At 25.3% G+C, this 17,285-nt stretch overlaps 1 protein-coding gene across 1 annotated transcript in view; it reads left to right on the top strand.

The window, feature by feature from the left end:
• The window catches only part of LOC100210985 (O-phosphoseryl-tRNA(Sec) selenium transferase), a 44,883-nt gene that overhangs the window by 16,969 nt on the left and 10,629 nt on the right, over positions 1 to 17,285 (top strand). Inside the window, exons 3-8 of the mRNA XM_065793131.1 lie at positions 1,735 to 1,920; positions 4,444 to 4,602; positions 7,135 to 7,288; positions 7,464 to 7,566; positions 11,427 to 11,556; positions 14,974 to 15,065. Coding sequence (XP_065649203.1) covers positions 1,735 to 1,920; positions 4,444 to 4,602; positions 7,135 to 7,288; positions 7,464 to 7,566; positions 11,427 to 11,556; positions 14,974 to 15,065 — 824 coding nt within the window. The remainder of the gene's footprint in view (positions 1 to 1,734; positions 1,921 to 4,443; positions 4,603 to 7,134; positions 7,289 to 7,463; positions 7,567 to 11,426; positions 11,557 to 14,973; positions 15,066 to 17,285) is intronic.

Genomic DNA, 17,285 nt, shown 5'->3' with positions numbered 1-17,285 from the left:
ATAAATTAGTTATATTAAAATATCTACATAAACTGCAGCAAGAAACAGCAAATTTTTTTGAGCCGCATTTTCTCAAATAGTGTTTTCTCTATTAATCCTTCTTTTTTTTTTAAAATCATTAGCTAAGATACCATCTTTTTCACAAATTATTGAATTCCATTCACTAAGGAACTCACCTGCAGTAATATTTTCTTTCTAAGGACTAATAACGAGATTAGCCATATGCAAGATATCTCATTTCTTCCCAGATCACCAAAAAAATGTTGTTGCATATTAAATTCTTTAAAAGTTTTTTTTTAACGTGTTTGGATTTTTCTTTTTCTAATGTTGTCAGAAGTTCAGTGTGTATTCTAGATAAGTGTTGTATTAAGGCGCTCCTGCTACCTAGTTTTTGTGAGGTACAATACATTTGAAGCATATTACTTTAAATCTATTTATGTTATTTGTATGAGGAACAAGTCTGTAGATTACGTATGATGGATGGTTAGTGGCCATCACTTTTTAAGGTTTTCAAATGTGAGTAAATTGCAAATATAAATATATAACAAGAAAGTTATCATTGAAAAGTTGTTGTGGACATGTAAAGTATTTGCTTTTTTTATTATTTATTTTTTCACAAAGTTTAGAACAAATCTTTTAAAACAAAATTTTCAAACCCTATTTTCTCTCCTAATTTTAAAAACTCTAAATGTAGCACTTTCAGATAGACAAGTAGACTTTTGAATGTCTTGTTATCAATTTATCTGTTATTATCAAATAGGTTATCAATTTAACTGACAAAACTTCTTTTTTACCAGAATGAATTTGAAAAATTTAGTGACTAATAAAAAATTTTCATCATCACTTTAAATTCTTGTAGTATCTTTTATTTTTTTCATTTTTTGCAACCTCTTAAGATACTTTTAAAGCCTTTAGTTAACTTGCTTTTTTAACCATTGATTTTCAGTTTATTTAGTTTTGTTTTTCTCTAATATCTTCACATAAAAAGTCTGGTCTCCTAGTTTCTTGTAAGCTTTTAAATGAATTTCATCTATGGAAAATACAAAGTATTTTGAAATCAGAACTTAGCAAGAGTTTAAAATCTTGTTTAACTTTGGTTTTTGACTTCTGGGTCTGTTTCAAATAAATACTGATTTTTATGGTGAACAACTGAACATTTCAAATGTTTTATTTGGAGCTGGTTTTATTTTTTTAACTTTATATGTATCAAAATAATAATGTTGTATTTTTTCAAATGTAAGGAATATAGTTTAATGATAAAAATATACAAAGCTAAATTCATTTTAAGTTCGTTTCAAAGCAACTTTTTTTAGTTAAGCTTTGACCCTTGCCAACCATTTGAATAAGCAAAGTTTAATGTTAAAGGTTTAGTCAAGTTTTAAAACATTTTTTGGAGGTGTAAGTTTCAAGAAAATCTGAGATAGTGAATCATAAGGTAATGAAGGTTTGGTTTAATTTTATATAGAATGACACTGAGAACAGAGGATCACACATTTTTTTTTAATAAATTTTGATAAAAAATATATCCAGGAAATCAAATTTTATAATTAGTCATAAAAATTTCTGGATTTTTTTAATTGATAATAAAATTATTATATTATTTTTTGTTCAAAATTTATATTTTAATTTATATAATTTCAAAATTTTCGATTATTTGATAAACAGTTACATAATTATATGAAAAAAAAGAATTAATGAAGAACAATGTTTAATAAGTGCATTTTTTCATTTTAGATAACTGCGGAGTTGGTGAAAGAGAAGCACGATTTTCATCAACTTTAGTTGCAGAGAGACATTTTTTTTTTGGACATGGCATTGGTAGATCAGGTGATATCGCTGAAGTTCAGCCTAAAGCTGCTGGTTCTTCATTATTAGCTAAATTAACAAATTCTATTACTTTGGACATACTAAAGCTATCAGGTAATTTTTATAGTCTAGCAGTTTACTGAATCATTACTGAACATAGAGTTCTGGTCCTGATAGTTGTCTTAATAATGGAAACAGATCTCTTAACTTCAAATGAATGAACTATTTGATTCTGTTTTTCAATTGCCCAATCAAAAAGTTTTGAATTCTGGGACACTAGAGTTTAGGTATATATTGGGACTCAAGGACTTTGAACCTTGAAGTGCAAATCTGTGATATGCTCCTTGTGAATGTTTATTTATTTTTTTTTAAATCTATGTTTTAAGTGTTATGTTTATAATTTATATTCAGAAATATTTTTTACATAATCTTTCACTTAAAACAGCAACACTAGTTTAATTTTAGAAAAATAACCAAATAATGTCATTTTATAAATCAGGGTCAGCTGATGAGAGTTATTGTCTTATTTCAATTTTACCAACTTTATCTAGGATTATGGAAAAATCTGCTTACTGCCCTCTAACGGGTGATGCGGAAGTTATCGGACAAATCCTAATTTCATTATTTGAGCATAATAATTAATTTTTGTGGTTTTATGCGTAGGCATAAACGTTCTATAAAATATAAACTTTATTAATTGAAACACAATTATTTAAAATGAGGTTAAATGCAGCTGAACGAGAATCTTTTCGAAAGCGACTAAAAATGTTTTTTGTAAATAAACCTAATATAAAAAAAAAAAAAAATCGTAAATCATTTTGAAAAGGAAGGATTTGCTCGAAGTACAATATATGATAACCTAAAAAGGCTTGAAACTGTTCAATCATTTTCTGATAGAAAGCACCCTGGTTGTCCGACATTCTGGACTAGAGAAAAGAAAGCCAAATTAACGAGACTTGTCAACAATCGAAAAGGGGTCAGTCAGAGAAAAATAGTTATTAAATTCGGTGTAAATCAATCGACAATTGGTTGTCAGTTAAAAAAAATGAATATTAAATATAGAAAACGTGAAAAGACTCCAAAATACACTATAGAACAACAAATAAAGGCAAAGAAAAGAAGCAGGAAACTAGTTAACCAACTCTATAACACAAAATCCCTTCTAGTCATCGATGACAAAAAATACTTTTGTTTTGCAGGGGACAACATGCCTGGAAATTCTGGATACTACACAAACAACAAAAAGACATGCCCAGAAAGTGTTCGTTTTATAGGAAAAGAGAAATTTCCAAAACAATTATTAATGTGGATAGCCATATCTGACCGTGGTATGTCCGAGTCATTGTTTCGCACTTCCAAGGCTGTAGCGATCAATTCATCAATCTATATTAATGAATGTTTAGAAAAACGACTTCTTCCATTTATTCACAAGTATCATGGAGACTTTAACTATTTATTTCGGCCAGATATAGCAAGTTCTCATTATTCTAAAGATTCTCTAAATTGGATGGACCAATATGTCTATTACGTTGATAAAGAATCCAATCCCCCAAATGTATCTCAAGCGCAACCAATTGAAAAGTTTTGGGGACATTTGGCACAGAAGGTTTACGAGGGAGATTGGCAAGCTTCAACAGAGCAAGTTTTGATTGATCGCATTAAACTAAAACTACAAGAAATTGATTCAAACTTTTTACAGTCGTATATGAAAGGTGTCAGAGCAAAATTGAGATCAATTGCAGATGGTGGTGTTTTTTCATATAAAAAATAATATATTTTTATTAAAAGATAAATGCTTTATTTAAAAAAAATATAATAGTAGTTTGTTTTTTTATTTATAAATAAGTTATTGACGTTTTTATTTTGTCCGATAACTTCCGCATCACCCGTTATAATTTCACCTTAAAAGCAATGCTATATAAATAAAAGCATTGCTATATTGAATATAGCAGTGCTATAATGAACCTTAAAAGCAATGCTGTATTGAATAGTTCCTAGTTTAGATACTACTTAAGAAAATGAATTATATTTCTAAGATATTATATTTGTAAAAGAGTCGATGAAAGAATTCTTGTAGGTAGTGTGATTATCAACTTAAAAAAGACTGTTAATACTATAAACCACAATCTTAATAAAATTAATTAAAAAGAAATGTAAAAAACATCTAGAAAATGAGGATAATTGGTTTGTTATTTTTTTGAAAGAAGTCAAAATTTTTTTTATTGAAAACAAATATTGCTGAGAATTTTATTTTAAAAGTGGAGCACCCCAAGTGAAGCACCACAAGACTCAAGTTTGTATTAAGTTTATAAGAATGTCATGTGTTATCGAAAATGTTTTTGTATGCAGATGATACTGTTATATACTATAATTATAAATAACTCAACTCTATTTGATAAAATTTATATAAATTCAGATCTGAGGGGTGTTGTAAAATATTTTAATAATAATGAGTTAACAATTAATCTGAACATGGGGGAAATAAAATTTGTGTAAATAATGAATACGAAATAATCAACACAGTAAAACTGATAAAAATTATTACTGCTATTAAAGATTAAAGGTGCTGTGTAATCTTTTTTAACCCGGTAAAAATCTGCTAATACTGATGATATAGTATTAGTCGTTTTTCTTTAGGTGTATCGTCTACAAAAGGCTGTTTAGTTTTACCTGTTGCAACAGGAATGGCTCTTGTTTTAACATTATTGGCATTAAAACAGATGAAGCCTTGCTCTAAATATGTTATTTGGCCTAGAATTGATCAAAAGTCATGCTTTAAATCTATTTTGACTGCAGGTTTTTAATTAATTTTTAAGATTATATGTTTAATATTTTTTTAAGTAAAAAAAGTTTGCATAATTTGTTTATATATTTACGTTTACATCATTATTGAGGATGAACAATGTGATCAACAAATAGTTAAATTTTTGTTTTTCCATAATATTTACATTCAAAAAATATTATTCAAATTATTTAAAATTACCTAAAATTTTTACTATTTTGATGCCATTGTTTTATTCCAATTATAGACTTTCAGTTTAAATAGTACAGCAACCAAACTGTGGTATATCAACCCTAATATTTCAAAATGTTTTAAATTAAGTATAATATAATTTAAAAATTAAAAATATTTTTTAAGAAAGAAATTATTTTTGTTACAAAAAACAACAAAAATTTATTATTAAATAATAGTTTTGGCAAAATATTTATTAAAAGGTTACATGTTTTAAAAACCAGCTTTTAGTAATTCATATAAATATATATTTAATGATGTATTGATTTATCTAAAATCATCATTCAAGTTAAAAGTTAATATTAAATGACTTTTTGATTTTGAATTGAATAGTAAAATAATACAATAATATAGTGGTACAGTAATGTAGTAATGCAGTGGTACAATAACATTTTCAACGAGTAAAAATTTAATCAAATTTTTTTTGTGAGGAATTTAAAAAGCACCTAAAATAATGAGTTTTTTATTCTGCTAATTGCTCCCCTAATTAAAAACATGACATTTAGTAATGGCATAGTTAATGGCAATGTATTAATAGTTTATTAATGACATAATTTAGTAATTCTTATTGATAAAATAATGAATTTTTAGCAAAAACAGAAAAATTAAACTATTGATAATCTTGCATTTATAGGTTTGCAATATTTTAAGTATTTAATCACTTGAAACGGTGTTTTGCTTGAAACAAGAAAACAATTAATAACTTAGGTACATTCAACAACTGTGAAATCATTGAAAAAACAAATGTATCAGAGAAATGTGACAACAACTAGAAGTTATAAAAACACAGGTACTGCATGTGAAACGAAAAGTCTAAATCACCAAAAAACTTTTCAGATTAAAATGCATGTAGCATCATTATAAATAGCAGAAAAAATCTGACATATTTAATTTAAAACTTACGATCAGAGTTGAGCAATATAAAAAATGGCAATGGTGTAGCAGAGAAACTGTTAGAAAGACATTGAAAAATCAAGAAATTGGTTTTTTCATTTCTTAATGTAAGCTATTTTTAAGTCACAGATGGCATTGCAAGGAGAAAATGGTGTCAGAAGTAACCAACCTAGTCTGTTGAAGATTGGAACCAAATTATTTTTTGAGATAAAATTAATTTATAAATTTTCAATCACAAATCAAGAGTTCACATGAAAAGGTTGAAAAGTGAGAAGTATGACACTTTTGTGTAAAGCATATGCAAGTGAGTCTGTAAAGATATGCAAATGCTCAAGGAATCAGTTTTTGTAAAAAGACACCCTAGAATGTTTCTAGGGTGTCTTTTTACAAAAACTGAAACTATAAATATCAAAGTTCTGCCGAAATCCAAAAAAATACCTTTATTGCCATGGTGAGCTTGATCATCTGATTTAAGTCAAATAAATATTTGGGCTTGGATGGACTTTAAAATGTGCAACATTAAAATCACAAGCAAAACATGCTTAAATGAGGTCCTTAAGAGCTTGGGTCACTCAAGTCTAAAGAACTATGCATAACATTGGTAGTTGATGCCCAGACGTGTTAAAATGTGTTTTATAATATACTAAATTTAAAGCACTGAAAATTATTATTTTTCACTATATTAAATTTGGATTCCACCAAATTTAATTGTCACTTTTTTTTTTTATTATATTTTATTTAACTTTTTATTTATTTTTTATTTATCTGCATATTGACCTTTTAAAAGTTTAATTAATTTGCACTTTTGCTAATAAAAAAGAAAATTAGTAACACCTCTCTTATATATTTTTTTAATTACTCACAAAAAAAATTTATTTGAACAAATTTTAACTTGTCCAAACTTTATTGTACCACTATAAATGAAATAATTTAATAAAGCAACAACAAAAAAATTTTTATTATTCATTTTTATTGTAAATGTAAATTCGTTGTAAGTTTCATAAGTAAAAAAAATTATTTAAATCTCTTATTAAAACCATCCTAAATTTCATGTTAAAATAAGTTTGACTGTAAATTTCTTAAGAAAAATTAAGAAAAATTTTTTATATTTTATACGAAAAATAAGAAAACTTTAATTTATGTAACATAAAGTTTTCTTGTTTTTTCCTAAAATCATTTTTAAACTTTAAAAGTTTTCAATTTTTTTCAACTAAGAATTGTTGTTTTTTTGTTTATGCTATTGTTGTTTTGAATTTAAAAAAGGTTGATAAAAAGTCTTATATGCAGCTAGTCTAGTTTACATATGCATCTAGTCTAGTTTACATATGCGTTTGGTATTATATACATACATGCATTTCTTCTTTTTGTTCTTTATTCAATTTAAATTAAATTGATTTGGTTCTTTAATAAATTTAATTTAGGACTGGTACCTTTGGTTGTTGAGAACATATTGAAAAAAGGACACTTAGAAACAGATGTCGAGAGCATAGAAAAATACATAATAGATTATGGCAGTGAAAATATTTTGTGTGTCATGACGACAACAAGTTGCTTTGCTCCCAGAATTCCTGATAGGTATTTGTGTGAGAGATGTTTTTATTTATTTATTTGTTATAATGTTTTTATTCATTATGCAAGTTTATCCATCTTTATCATATTTAAGTATGCTTTTCTATAATTTTTTTTTCTTATATGTACTTAAATTCTTATTTATTATTAATTACACGTGTTATAAAATACAAATTTTCAGATTAGAAGAAGTTGCAATTATTTGTAAGAAATTGTCAGTAGTCCACATTGTTAATAATGCTTACGGTGTTCAATCCAGTAAATGTATGCATTTAATACAACAGGTAGGTGTTCAATTCACTAAATCTATATTAAGTTTATTTATATGCACAAACTAGGTCTTTTTCACTTCCTTTAGCTAATATCTTTTTCCAAAATTTATATGTAAAGACATGATATTCAACATGTTTACATATATAAATTTTATATATAAAAACATGATATTCAACATGTTTGCATATATATCAATAAAAACCTTAAACTTTTTAATGAAAAAATATTTTTCGAAATTTTTTTTGTTTCACTTATTTCAATGAAAATTTTGTCATAAGAAAAATTTAAATAATAATAATAATAATGATAATAATGATAAGCTGCGGCAAGAAAATATTAACATAAGAGCTAAACTAAATAAAAGTGATAAATTTAGCACGAAGTAAATATGTTTTTCATTTTTTCACTCTCTCACTTGAAGTTTAGCACAAAGTGAATGTATTTTTTATTTTATCTTTCTTTTGCTTGAAAGGGGTAGGAACCCTTTTGCTCCTTGTCAGTAGTCGATGAGCTGTAGCAGCATTTAAGTGGATAATTATAATTCTTGGGTTGACCAAAGTGTTTGTCAATATGATTTTTAAACTCATTAAGATGATTAGAGTCAACCACAGTTTGTGGGAGTAAATTCCATCGGCTGACGACTCTGTTAGAAAAGAAAGTCTATTAGAGATGGCTCGCATATTATTGTTAAGGTCAGATGTATTAAAGAACTCTTTGAATAAACGCTGAAGTGTCCTCGAGTTATTTGATCATATAGATGGCCAGTTTGTGGGTTAAGCCAACAAATATTTTCTAATATTTGTTGGCTTAACCCACACCACAGGTGATTTAATCTACAACTTTAAGTTATTAATAAACTTGAAGTTGTAGGTTAAATCACCTCAATTGCATTTTTTATTAAGTGAGGTGAGATGAAGATGTGATAATCTTGCATTCCTGGATTATGAAGTGGAATTTCTTTGGTGGTGCGGTTTTAAACTTTTTTCAAGTTTTTTAATGTTGTGTGCAGAAAGAGAATTCCATGCAGGAACAGGGTACTTAAGATGAGGTCTGACCATCGATGTGTAAAGTTTCCTCCAGACTTGTGCATTTTTATAGATAAAAGCTTTCTTTAGCTGACCAAGAACAGAATTAGCTTTCGATGATAATGTTTTGACATGCATGGCCCATTTAAAGTTGTGTGAAATGCAAATGCCAAGATGTCTTTTATTGTAAGAGGAATTGTGAAGTTGCATCCCTTGTGGAGTCAAGATATAGTATTGGTGTATGGAAATTTTATTTTTGTTAAAGTGTAAGATAAAGCACTTTTTGTAGTTAAGATATAGGCGCCAGGTTGTAGTCGAAGATGTGATTTGATTTATATTGTTCTGGAGTCTAATTGGGTTGTCAGGGTTCTAATTGGTGGAAATAACTTTGCCGTCATCAGTATATAACTTCATTGGATTGCTAACTAGGTCTGTAATGTCATTGATGTATAAGACCAATAGAGGAGGTCCTTGGACATCATTAGTAACAGGTAACCAATTTGAAGTAGCAGAACTCATGACAACTTGTGTTCTTTTAGAAAGAAAAGACTTTATCCAATTAAGTAGCATACAAAGATACCATAACCAGAATGTTTGTGGAGCATAAGATCACAAAAATATCAAATGCTTTTTCATAATCTATATATAAAGCATCTACACTATAGCTGTATGCCATTGAAAATGAGATCTGGTTTATAGTTTCCAATAAATTGGATGATGTATTTGGAACAAATCGATGCTGATTTTGAGATAAAAAACTATTAGCAGATAGATACTCAGTTAAACAATCTTTTACAATATGCTCTAGGAATTTGAACCAGACAGATGTTAAAGAAATGAGTATGTAGTTTGATGCATCAAATTTAGATCTTTTTTTGCGAAGAGGCATAATGTTACCAGCCAAGCAGTTGGAACTAGACCTTCAGAAATAGATTTTACAAATATTTAAGTAATAAGCACATTCAGAGATGAAGAACATTTGTTGAGGGAGTGTGGGTAAAAGTTGTTTACGCCTGCTGGTTTATGCAAGCTGGGTTTTGATAATATTATGTGATTATTTGTCGTTCTCATTAACTTTATTTAAGAATGATGTCTCATCAATCTCAGAAAATATGCATTTCTTGAATGCTGGCAACAATTGACTTAATATTAAAGAAGTAAAAACAGGTGAAAAAATTGCTAACAATTGTAGCTATATTGTTTTGATCAGTTGTAACATAGCCATTTAATTCTTTCAAAGATCTTATTTGCTTTTTAACTTTAAGTTTCATGTGTATATATCAATAAATAAGTTTTGGATTTTTTTTAAGCATAACATGTGTCAAAATTTTTTAATTTTTTTTTTCTGTACGCATTTTTAAAGTTTTATGTCTTAAATAAAAAATAAAACGGATTCCTAATAGTCATATTTCCAGAATTGTTTAGATCCGAGCTGTGAATTAATAAATGTTAATAGTAGTTAACTACTTAATTGGCAATGACCAAATACTATACTAGTTTAGGGAAGTTAGGATTTAAGTTCAAACAATTTAATTGTTAGAAATGGCAACAAAAATAATGCCCAACAAGAGGACGTACTTTTTCTGATTTTTCATTCTCAGTAGTAGAATGACAAGAGTTTTTTTTACTTTTTTGCAGCATTATATTTTTTAGTGTGTAAACAAAAGTTTCGATCTTTGTTTCTATAGTAAAGTTTGTTTTTATTTTTTATTGCAGAGATTACTTCTTTTGTGATCCAAGGTTTATTCAAATCAGAAAAATGTGATTTAATTTCTGGTATTTGAAGATTACATCTCTCAATATAAATAGATTGTAATGTTTAATAGTATTTACCAGTATTTAAATTTCTAAAGCACTTAACCAGTCAATATTTTTCAAATACATGTTTAGTTTTTCATAATTACCATTTTTAAAATCTTGTAGAGATGAGAAAAACAGATTTCTAGAAAGACTTGAAGATTCTACAGCATAATTCATTTGTATAAAAACAACTAAAGTTGTTAAGATATTTTATGAATTTTAAAGTTTTATGATGATAATGTTTTAATTTATTAATTAAACAGTTCTATTTATTTAATTTTTTTTTATTTTAAATGCCTTTCATTTTATTAATGTTATAAAAACTTTACTGTATAAAACAGTAAAACAAACAGCGTCACAAAGTTGTTTTACATTAACATAAGCTTTTTATGTTATTAAAACAACTTTGCAGTTTGTTTTATTGTTGTTTTATAGCTTTTTACAATAACAGCTTATATAATACTCTTTAAAAATTAAGTAACAATTAAGTACTCTTTAAAAAAAACATGTTTTATTGTCAGAATGAATTTATTAAGTAGTTTTCTATAACTAAATAAAGTGGTTTAAATATTGTAACATTTGCGTTTTTACTTTTATTTTTTTAAGGATCATGTTAAGTAAAAACAGTTACTAGAAGTAATATCGTAATAGTATTAAATACGTTACTTGTTCATTACACAATATTCTTTAGATAACTTAAGCTGTAAATTATAACAGTAATTTACGCTATTTTAAACTCTGCCAAATGAGAAAATTGTAAGGTAATATTTAAATGAGAGATATTAAATGAAAAATACCTATTTCAGAATAATGTAGAAAAGATACAATTTAATACTAATACAACTCTCTTCTCTTCTAACCGCAAAGCGGAGCCGAGGATGACAGGGGTGGTTAAAATGTATATATGTGTGTATATATATATATTTATATTGATTTATTAATATATGTTATATATATAAATATGTGTATACATCTATACACACATATTATCTAAATTATTTAAAATAAGAATTTTTAAAAAAACTACCACTATTATTTGTTTAAAGGCAAATCGTGTTGGTAGAGTTGATGTGTTTGTGCAGAGTACAGACAAAAATTTCATGGTTCCTGTTGGAGGGGCCATTGTGGCAGCTTTTGATTTGAATTTGCTTTCAAAAATTAGCAGAACTTATCCAGGTTTGAGTCATTTTTTTATAATAAAGGTTTGATACTTCTGTTGTTGATATCAATAGTTTAGTTGTTGATATTTTTCTCTATTAAAAACTCATACTTATTGAGAATTGTTTTATTGACATTCTTATTGAGAAATGTTGTAATATTAGCAACTGAGTAATCAGTTGTTGATATTCAGTTTTAAAACTAAATAAATTAATGTGTATGTTAAAGTTTGTATTTATAATTAGAGGTGTTTGCTGATGCACATATACTAGGTGGTTCTTTGTTATTGCAACAATAAAATTGTCTTTTTATTATTTGTGTGACTTTCCTTTCTGGGTTTTTAATAAAACTTTGAAGCCCAGAAACTTCTGTAAAAAAACTCAAGATATCTAATTTAAATATAAATCTAAAACTGTGTCCTATTGACTCAATCATCACAATAGTCTAACTTACTTTTTTATATATTTATGTTTGAAAATTAGAAGAAAAAAACTTTTTTTTATTAATTTGCAAACATAAACCATTTTTTTAAATTGATTTCTGGATTTAGAAAATATTTTATTTGAAAAACTATAAAAATTCACCATTTAAATATTCTTTAAGGTTGCATATCATCATCTAAACAGATAGTGATGTCATGTGATAGTTATTGAAAATTACATCCTTTTTTAAGCATGTTTGAGGAGATGAATCAAATTTTTATTCATCTCCTCAAACATGATTTGATGGTTATATTTAGATTATTTTAGTCATTTATTTATATTTAGTTGGTTATATTTATATATGTTTATATTCAGAGAAGACTGGTACATAGGTTATATTTTTGTTTAATGAGAAGTTAAAGTAGAGTGCCTATTTTTAGTAACACTATTTTTCCAAAAAAAACAACAAAAAAAAATTTTTGCTTTTCCAGTATATAATAATTTGCTTTAAAAAGCAAAATTATTTTGGAATCAGTTTTTATTTTTGTCTCTGCAATATTAAGAAAGTATCTTCCATCATTTTGTCATGTAGAAAATTAAAAGTTTTAACATTTGAGTAGGTATTACATAATAAATTTACTGAAAAATTTATAGTATTATTTTTTAAATTTATTTGTTATTGTTTAACATTCATGGTTCCATGTGTGATTTAGATTAGGTTAGAATAGGTTTTCATAATGCCATTTTTTAAAATTAAGTATGACATTACTGTAGAGTTTAACAATAAGATGCCCTTTCTGGCATTAACCTGTTTTGCGAATCAGAGCTAAATATTTTTATTGTGATACTGCTACTCATTCATCTAAAGTTTTCTTTCTACCCTTAATTTGAGAGGTTTTAATAGAGTTTCCTTCTCCTAGGTAAGTTACCTTTACCATGGCTAGTTAGCCTCAACTGGTCTACAGTATGCAAAGCAAAAAAAATGTAAACTGTGTCTTTGAATAAAAAATTGTATATAATAAAAAATTGTATATATATATATATATATATATATATATATATATATATATATATATATATATATATATATATATATGTATATATATATGTATATATATATATATGTATATATATGTATATATATGTATATATATATATATATATATATATATATATATATATATATATATGTATATGTATATGTATATATATATTGTAAATTATCTAGCACATATATTATGTGAGCACGTTGTCAGAGTACTTCAAAATTTATGGATCTGCGTGTCCTTAGAACATGTATCACTGTTCAAATAAATTTTAATCTAATCTAACAAGTGCCCTCCCCACCCTAACTTTTTTTTTTTTTAAATACATATATAAAGGAAAACATTTTAGAAAAAATCTTTGAAAAGGATGTCTTTAACAAATTTTTTAATTTGTTGTTATTAAGGTAATACAAGTGAAAGCTCATATAAGAGTACCTCAAAAATAAAAATATTGAAACTAATTAAACATAAAATCATTCTATTTGAAAACAAACAAGAGCTATTTTTAAGCATTTTAATATATAATTAAATTTTAGCATTTATTACTTAAATTAGGTCTTTTTTTATTTCAACTAAAAGCCTTGTTTTCCGATTACACAATCACATTTGTATGTTAACATTGTTCAAGTTATCTTCATTATTTAATTCTTATTCGTTAAATAACATTAAAAAAAGTTTATTTTATGAAAGTCTTGGTTTTTTTATAAAAATTTACAACTGAAACTTATCAATATCATATAATAATTAGTATTTTAGTTGCTTAGTTAATTATACGTATTTGATTCATAAAACATAATTAAATATATTTCTTATGATGCGTTTCATAAAATTTTTTCTGTTAAGAACTGTTTCGCAAGTTGCGGTGAGAAATAGTTTCATTTTAAAAGAAATTTGATTTTTATCATTATTTCAAAAAATAAAACCTTAAAATGTTAATATGTTGCAATACTGAAAATTTAATTTTATTATAAATATTTTGGTATATAAAAATTTAATTTTTTACAATTATATCCATTTGGTCTACAAACTTTCTTTATTGACTTTAAAATGTTGTTTAGCAAAAGAACTTGTTTTGCAAGTGCTACTTCCATAAGCACTACTTTCCTATGTAGTAAAATAGTTTTATTTCATAATTCAACTTGCGAAAGGCGACATTTCGTAAGTAGCATTTGCCAAATGAACATTGAATGTTTTTTTTGTTTCATAAAATTTAGTACGAAAAAAAATTTCTGATTCTCAATATCCTTCCGAGAAGAGAAATTGTCTGAAATCTTCCAATTAACAACTCTAGTTTTAAACTTTTTTTTTTTTTTTTTTGCGTTTTGGTTGATTAATTGTTAATAAACTGGAATTCTTATAACATTCTATTATACTTACATCCTTACATCAGATTCTATTATACTTACATCCTTACATCAGATTCTATTATACTTACATCTTAGAATTAGCAATGATTAGTCCTGATTTATAATAATTTTTTATTTTCCTTTGAAAAAATTCTAATTTTCATTTTTTATAAGTATTTATTTTTGGATAATTTTAAGACTGCTTGGGAAAACACTTTGACAGAGAAAGGCAATCAATAACTTATGTTTAAATTGAAATTTTTTTTTATTTTTACCTTAGTATTGTTTGTTTTTAGATATCTCTTGAGTAGAAAAAATATTGATTGTGCTGTTGATGCAGGATTTTCATTATGTTTCCAATATAGACAATCCTGGTTTCAATTGATATACTATTATGTGGCTGTTGATGTTTTTATTAATTTTTACTGTTATATCTAAAAATTTTAGCTGCTTGTAGTCAGGAAAATTTGTTATGTTAATTATGTTAATTATGTTAAACATGGTTTTCAGTTGATCATTTTTTTTTTGTTCAGTTCGTTTTTTTATGAATTATGTCTGAGATGATGATCATTATTATGATATCATTATCATAATCATGTTTTTTTGTTGTTGTTTGTTTAGGAAGAGCATCAGCAAGTCCTATCACAGATTTATTTATTACTCTTTTGTCGCTAGGTGTCGAGGGTTATAAAAAATGTTTAGAAGATCGTAAAGTGAGATTTTTTCTAACTTTGATAAATTATTTTTATTAATAGTTTATTTGTTTATTGTTAATTTATTTTTTTAAAAAAAAATTTTTATCAATATTTTTTTTTTGCTAATGATTTTAGTTTTTTTCATTCACTTTTCCCAGCATTTTTAATAAAAACAATTAAACTGCAAAATAATTATAAAACAATTTTATTATAAATACCAAAATAAATACACTGGTTGTTTAATGGTCTAAAATTCTTTCATTTTGCCATGACGCCGCATGTATTAGGGTGATGTGGACTTACAAAAAAAATAGTTGTAATTTAAATATGCAAAACAAAAAGTTGAATTTTGTTATGGATTTGTTATTAAAAAAGTCTTGACAAAATTTTTCAAAATTTTTTTTCAAAATGTTTTCAAATGTCAAATTACATCAGATTTAATTTTTGCTCAAACAAAAGAAAACATGTTTTAAGGGTCACATGTCCATACAAGGACGGACTCTTACAATGTGCCATTAATTAAATTTGAAATGTACTACCACAAGAAAAGGGCAGTTACAAAGTTAAATATAAACAAATAAAATATCTTTTCAGAGTAAACATTGTTTTTTGAAGTTTAAATATTTTTTGTGTATTTTTGCTTCTCAGGTCAATTCATACTTAAAATTAAAAAATTAAGAATAAAACCCATTAAAGTTTAAAAAAAATCATTTTGTATAAAAATTATTACTTAAGATTTTTATTGCATAAAAACAAACCAACATAAAATCTTTAATAAAAAAACAAAAAAAAAGCTTTATCATTTGGGTAACAAGAAAGTCCATGTTTGTGCATAATAAGGGGATAAGAGGTGCATAAGCCATTTTTTTAATTTTGATAAAGTTCCACTTACAATACATTGAAATCTTTTTAATTTAAAAATTTATTACTGAATAATAGTTGTATAAAAACTATTTATTTAAAAGTTTATTTAACTCACACTTTTATTACTTAAATTATGACCTAGTTATAATACTATACAGTACAGTATAATCCCATATGCAATATAATCCAATATCCCATCATGCATTAATAAAAAATATAAAATAAATAAAAAATTAAGTATAAAAAAATATAAAATTCTTCAGACATCATAACAAAATTTTTTGACCAAAAAGGTTAATACACTGTAATGTGCAAATATCACAGGTTTTAGAAAACTGTTGAAAATACAAGATATTCTAAATAGCAATTATATTATTAGAATGGAGCAAATATAAAATTTTGTTATAATATATATACACATTTTTTATGGTATATATACATATTTTTTAATAATAAGGTTGTTTTGCGGAGAAATGGTAACTTAAAAGTTATGAAAAATAATTATTTTTATTTTTGTTTGTTGTTGTTATTGTTTTCATATTTTTTGTCTTATTATTTAACTTAGCTTTATCGCTTTTTTTTTTTTTTTTTTTTAATTAGTTTAATTTACGCATGCTTTTATTTATTATTATTGCTGTTAATTTTTTTGATTGCTCGTTTATTTTATTTAGGTTTCACTCTAATGAATAGTTTTTAACTAAATGAGTGACACCTAACCTAATTTTGTTAAATTATAAAAAACTTGTAATTTTTTAATTTTTGGTTGAATAAATGGATAATAATACCATCGTGTTTTGTACTGTTTTTACATTTGATCATGATACAAATTGTTTTGTAACTTATGTGAATGAATTTCCTGTATATATGTGAATGAGGGTACAAAAAAAAATGTCAAACTTCTTCAAATTTTTTATAAAACCTTTTTATTAACCTTTTGAGAAAAAATTTAATTTTCATTTTTGGTCTTCTGTTTTCAACTTTTGAATCGCAAAAGATTTTTTGATGATTTTGAAATTTTGATAAATTCAAAAGATTACAAAAAACATAAAGGTTCCAAATTTAGTTTTTTGTTCTTAGTTATTTGACAATCACAATTGTAGCAAAATAAGTATTACTGTGAATATTCTTACTGGGGTTTTTTTTTGTAATACTATGAACATTGAAAATTTGTAGTGTATCCTATATTGTAGTGTAGCCTATGAATAAAAATTATCATGACTAGTTTTTTTAAATTTTCATTCAGGTGCAATATTTATAAGTTTTTTTTTATCTTTTTAGAATTTTTATTTTATTTTTAATTTTGCTTTGTTTATTCATTTTCTTGCGAAGTAAATTAAAAATGTTTTTGATGAAACCTTTAGCAAAATATTTTGA

The sequence above is a fragment of the Hydra vulgaris genome, chromosome 03 (assembly GCF_038396675.1).
Source record: "Hydra vulgaris chromosome 03, alternate assembly HydraT2T_AEP".
Classification (NCBI taxonomy): Eukaryota; Metazoa; Cnidaria; class Hydrozoa; order Anthoathecata; family Hydridae; genus Hydra; species Hydra vulgaris.
This window is presented reverse-complemented; position numbering and strand designations above follow the sequence as displayed.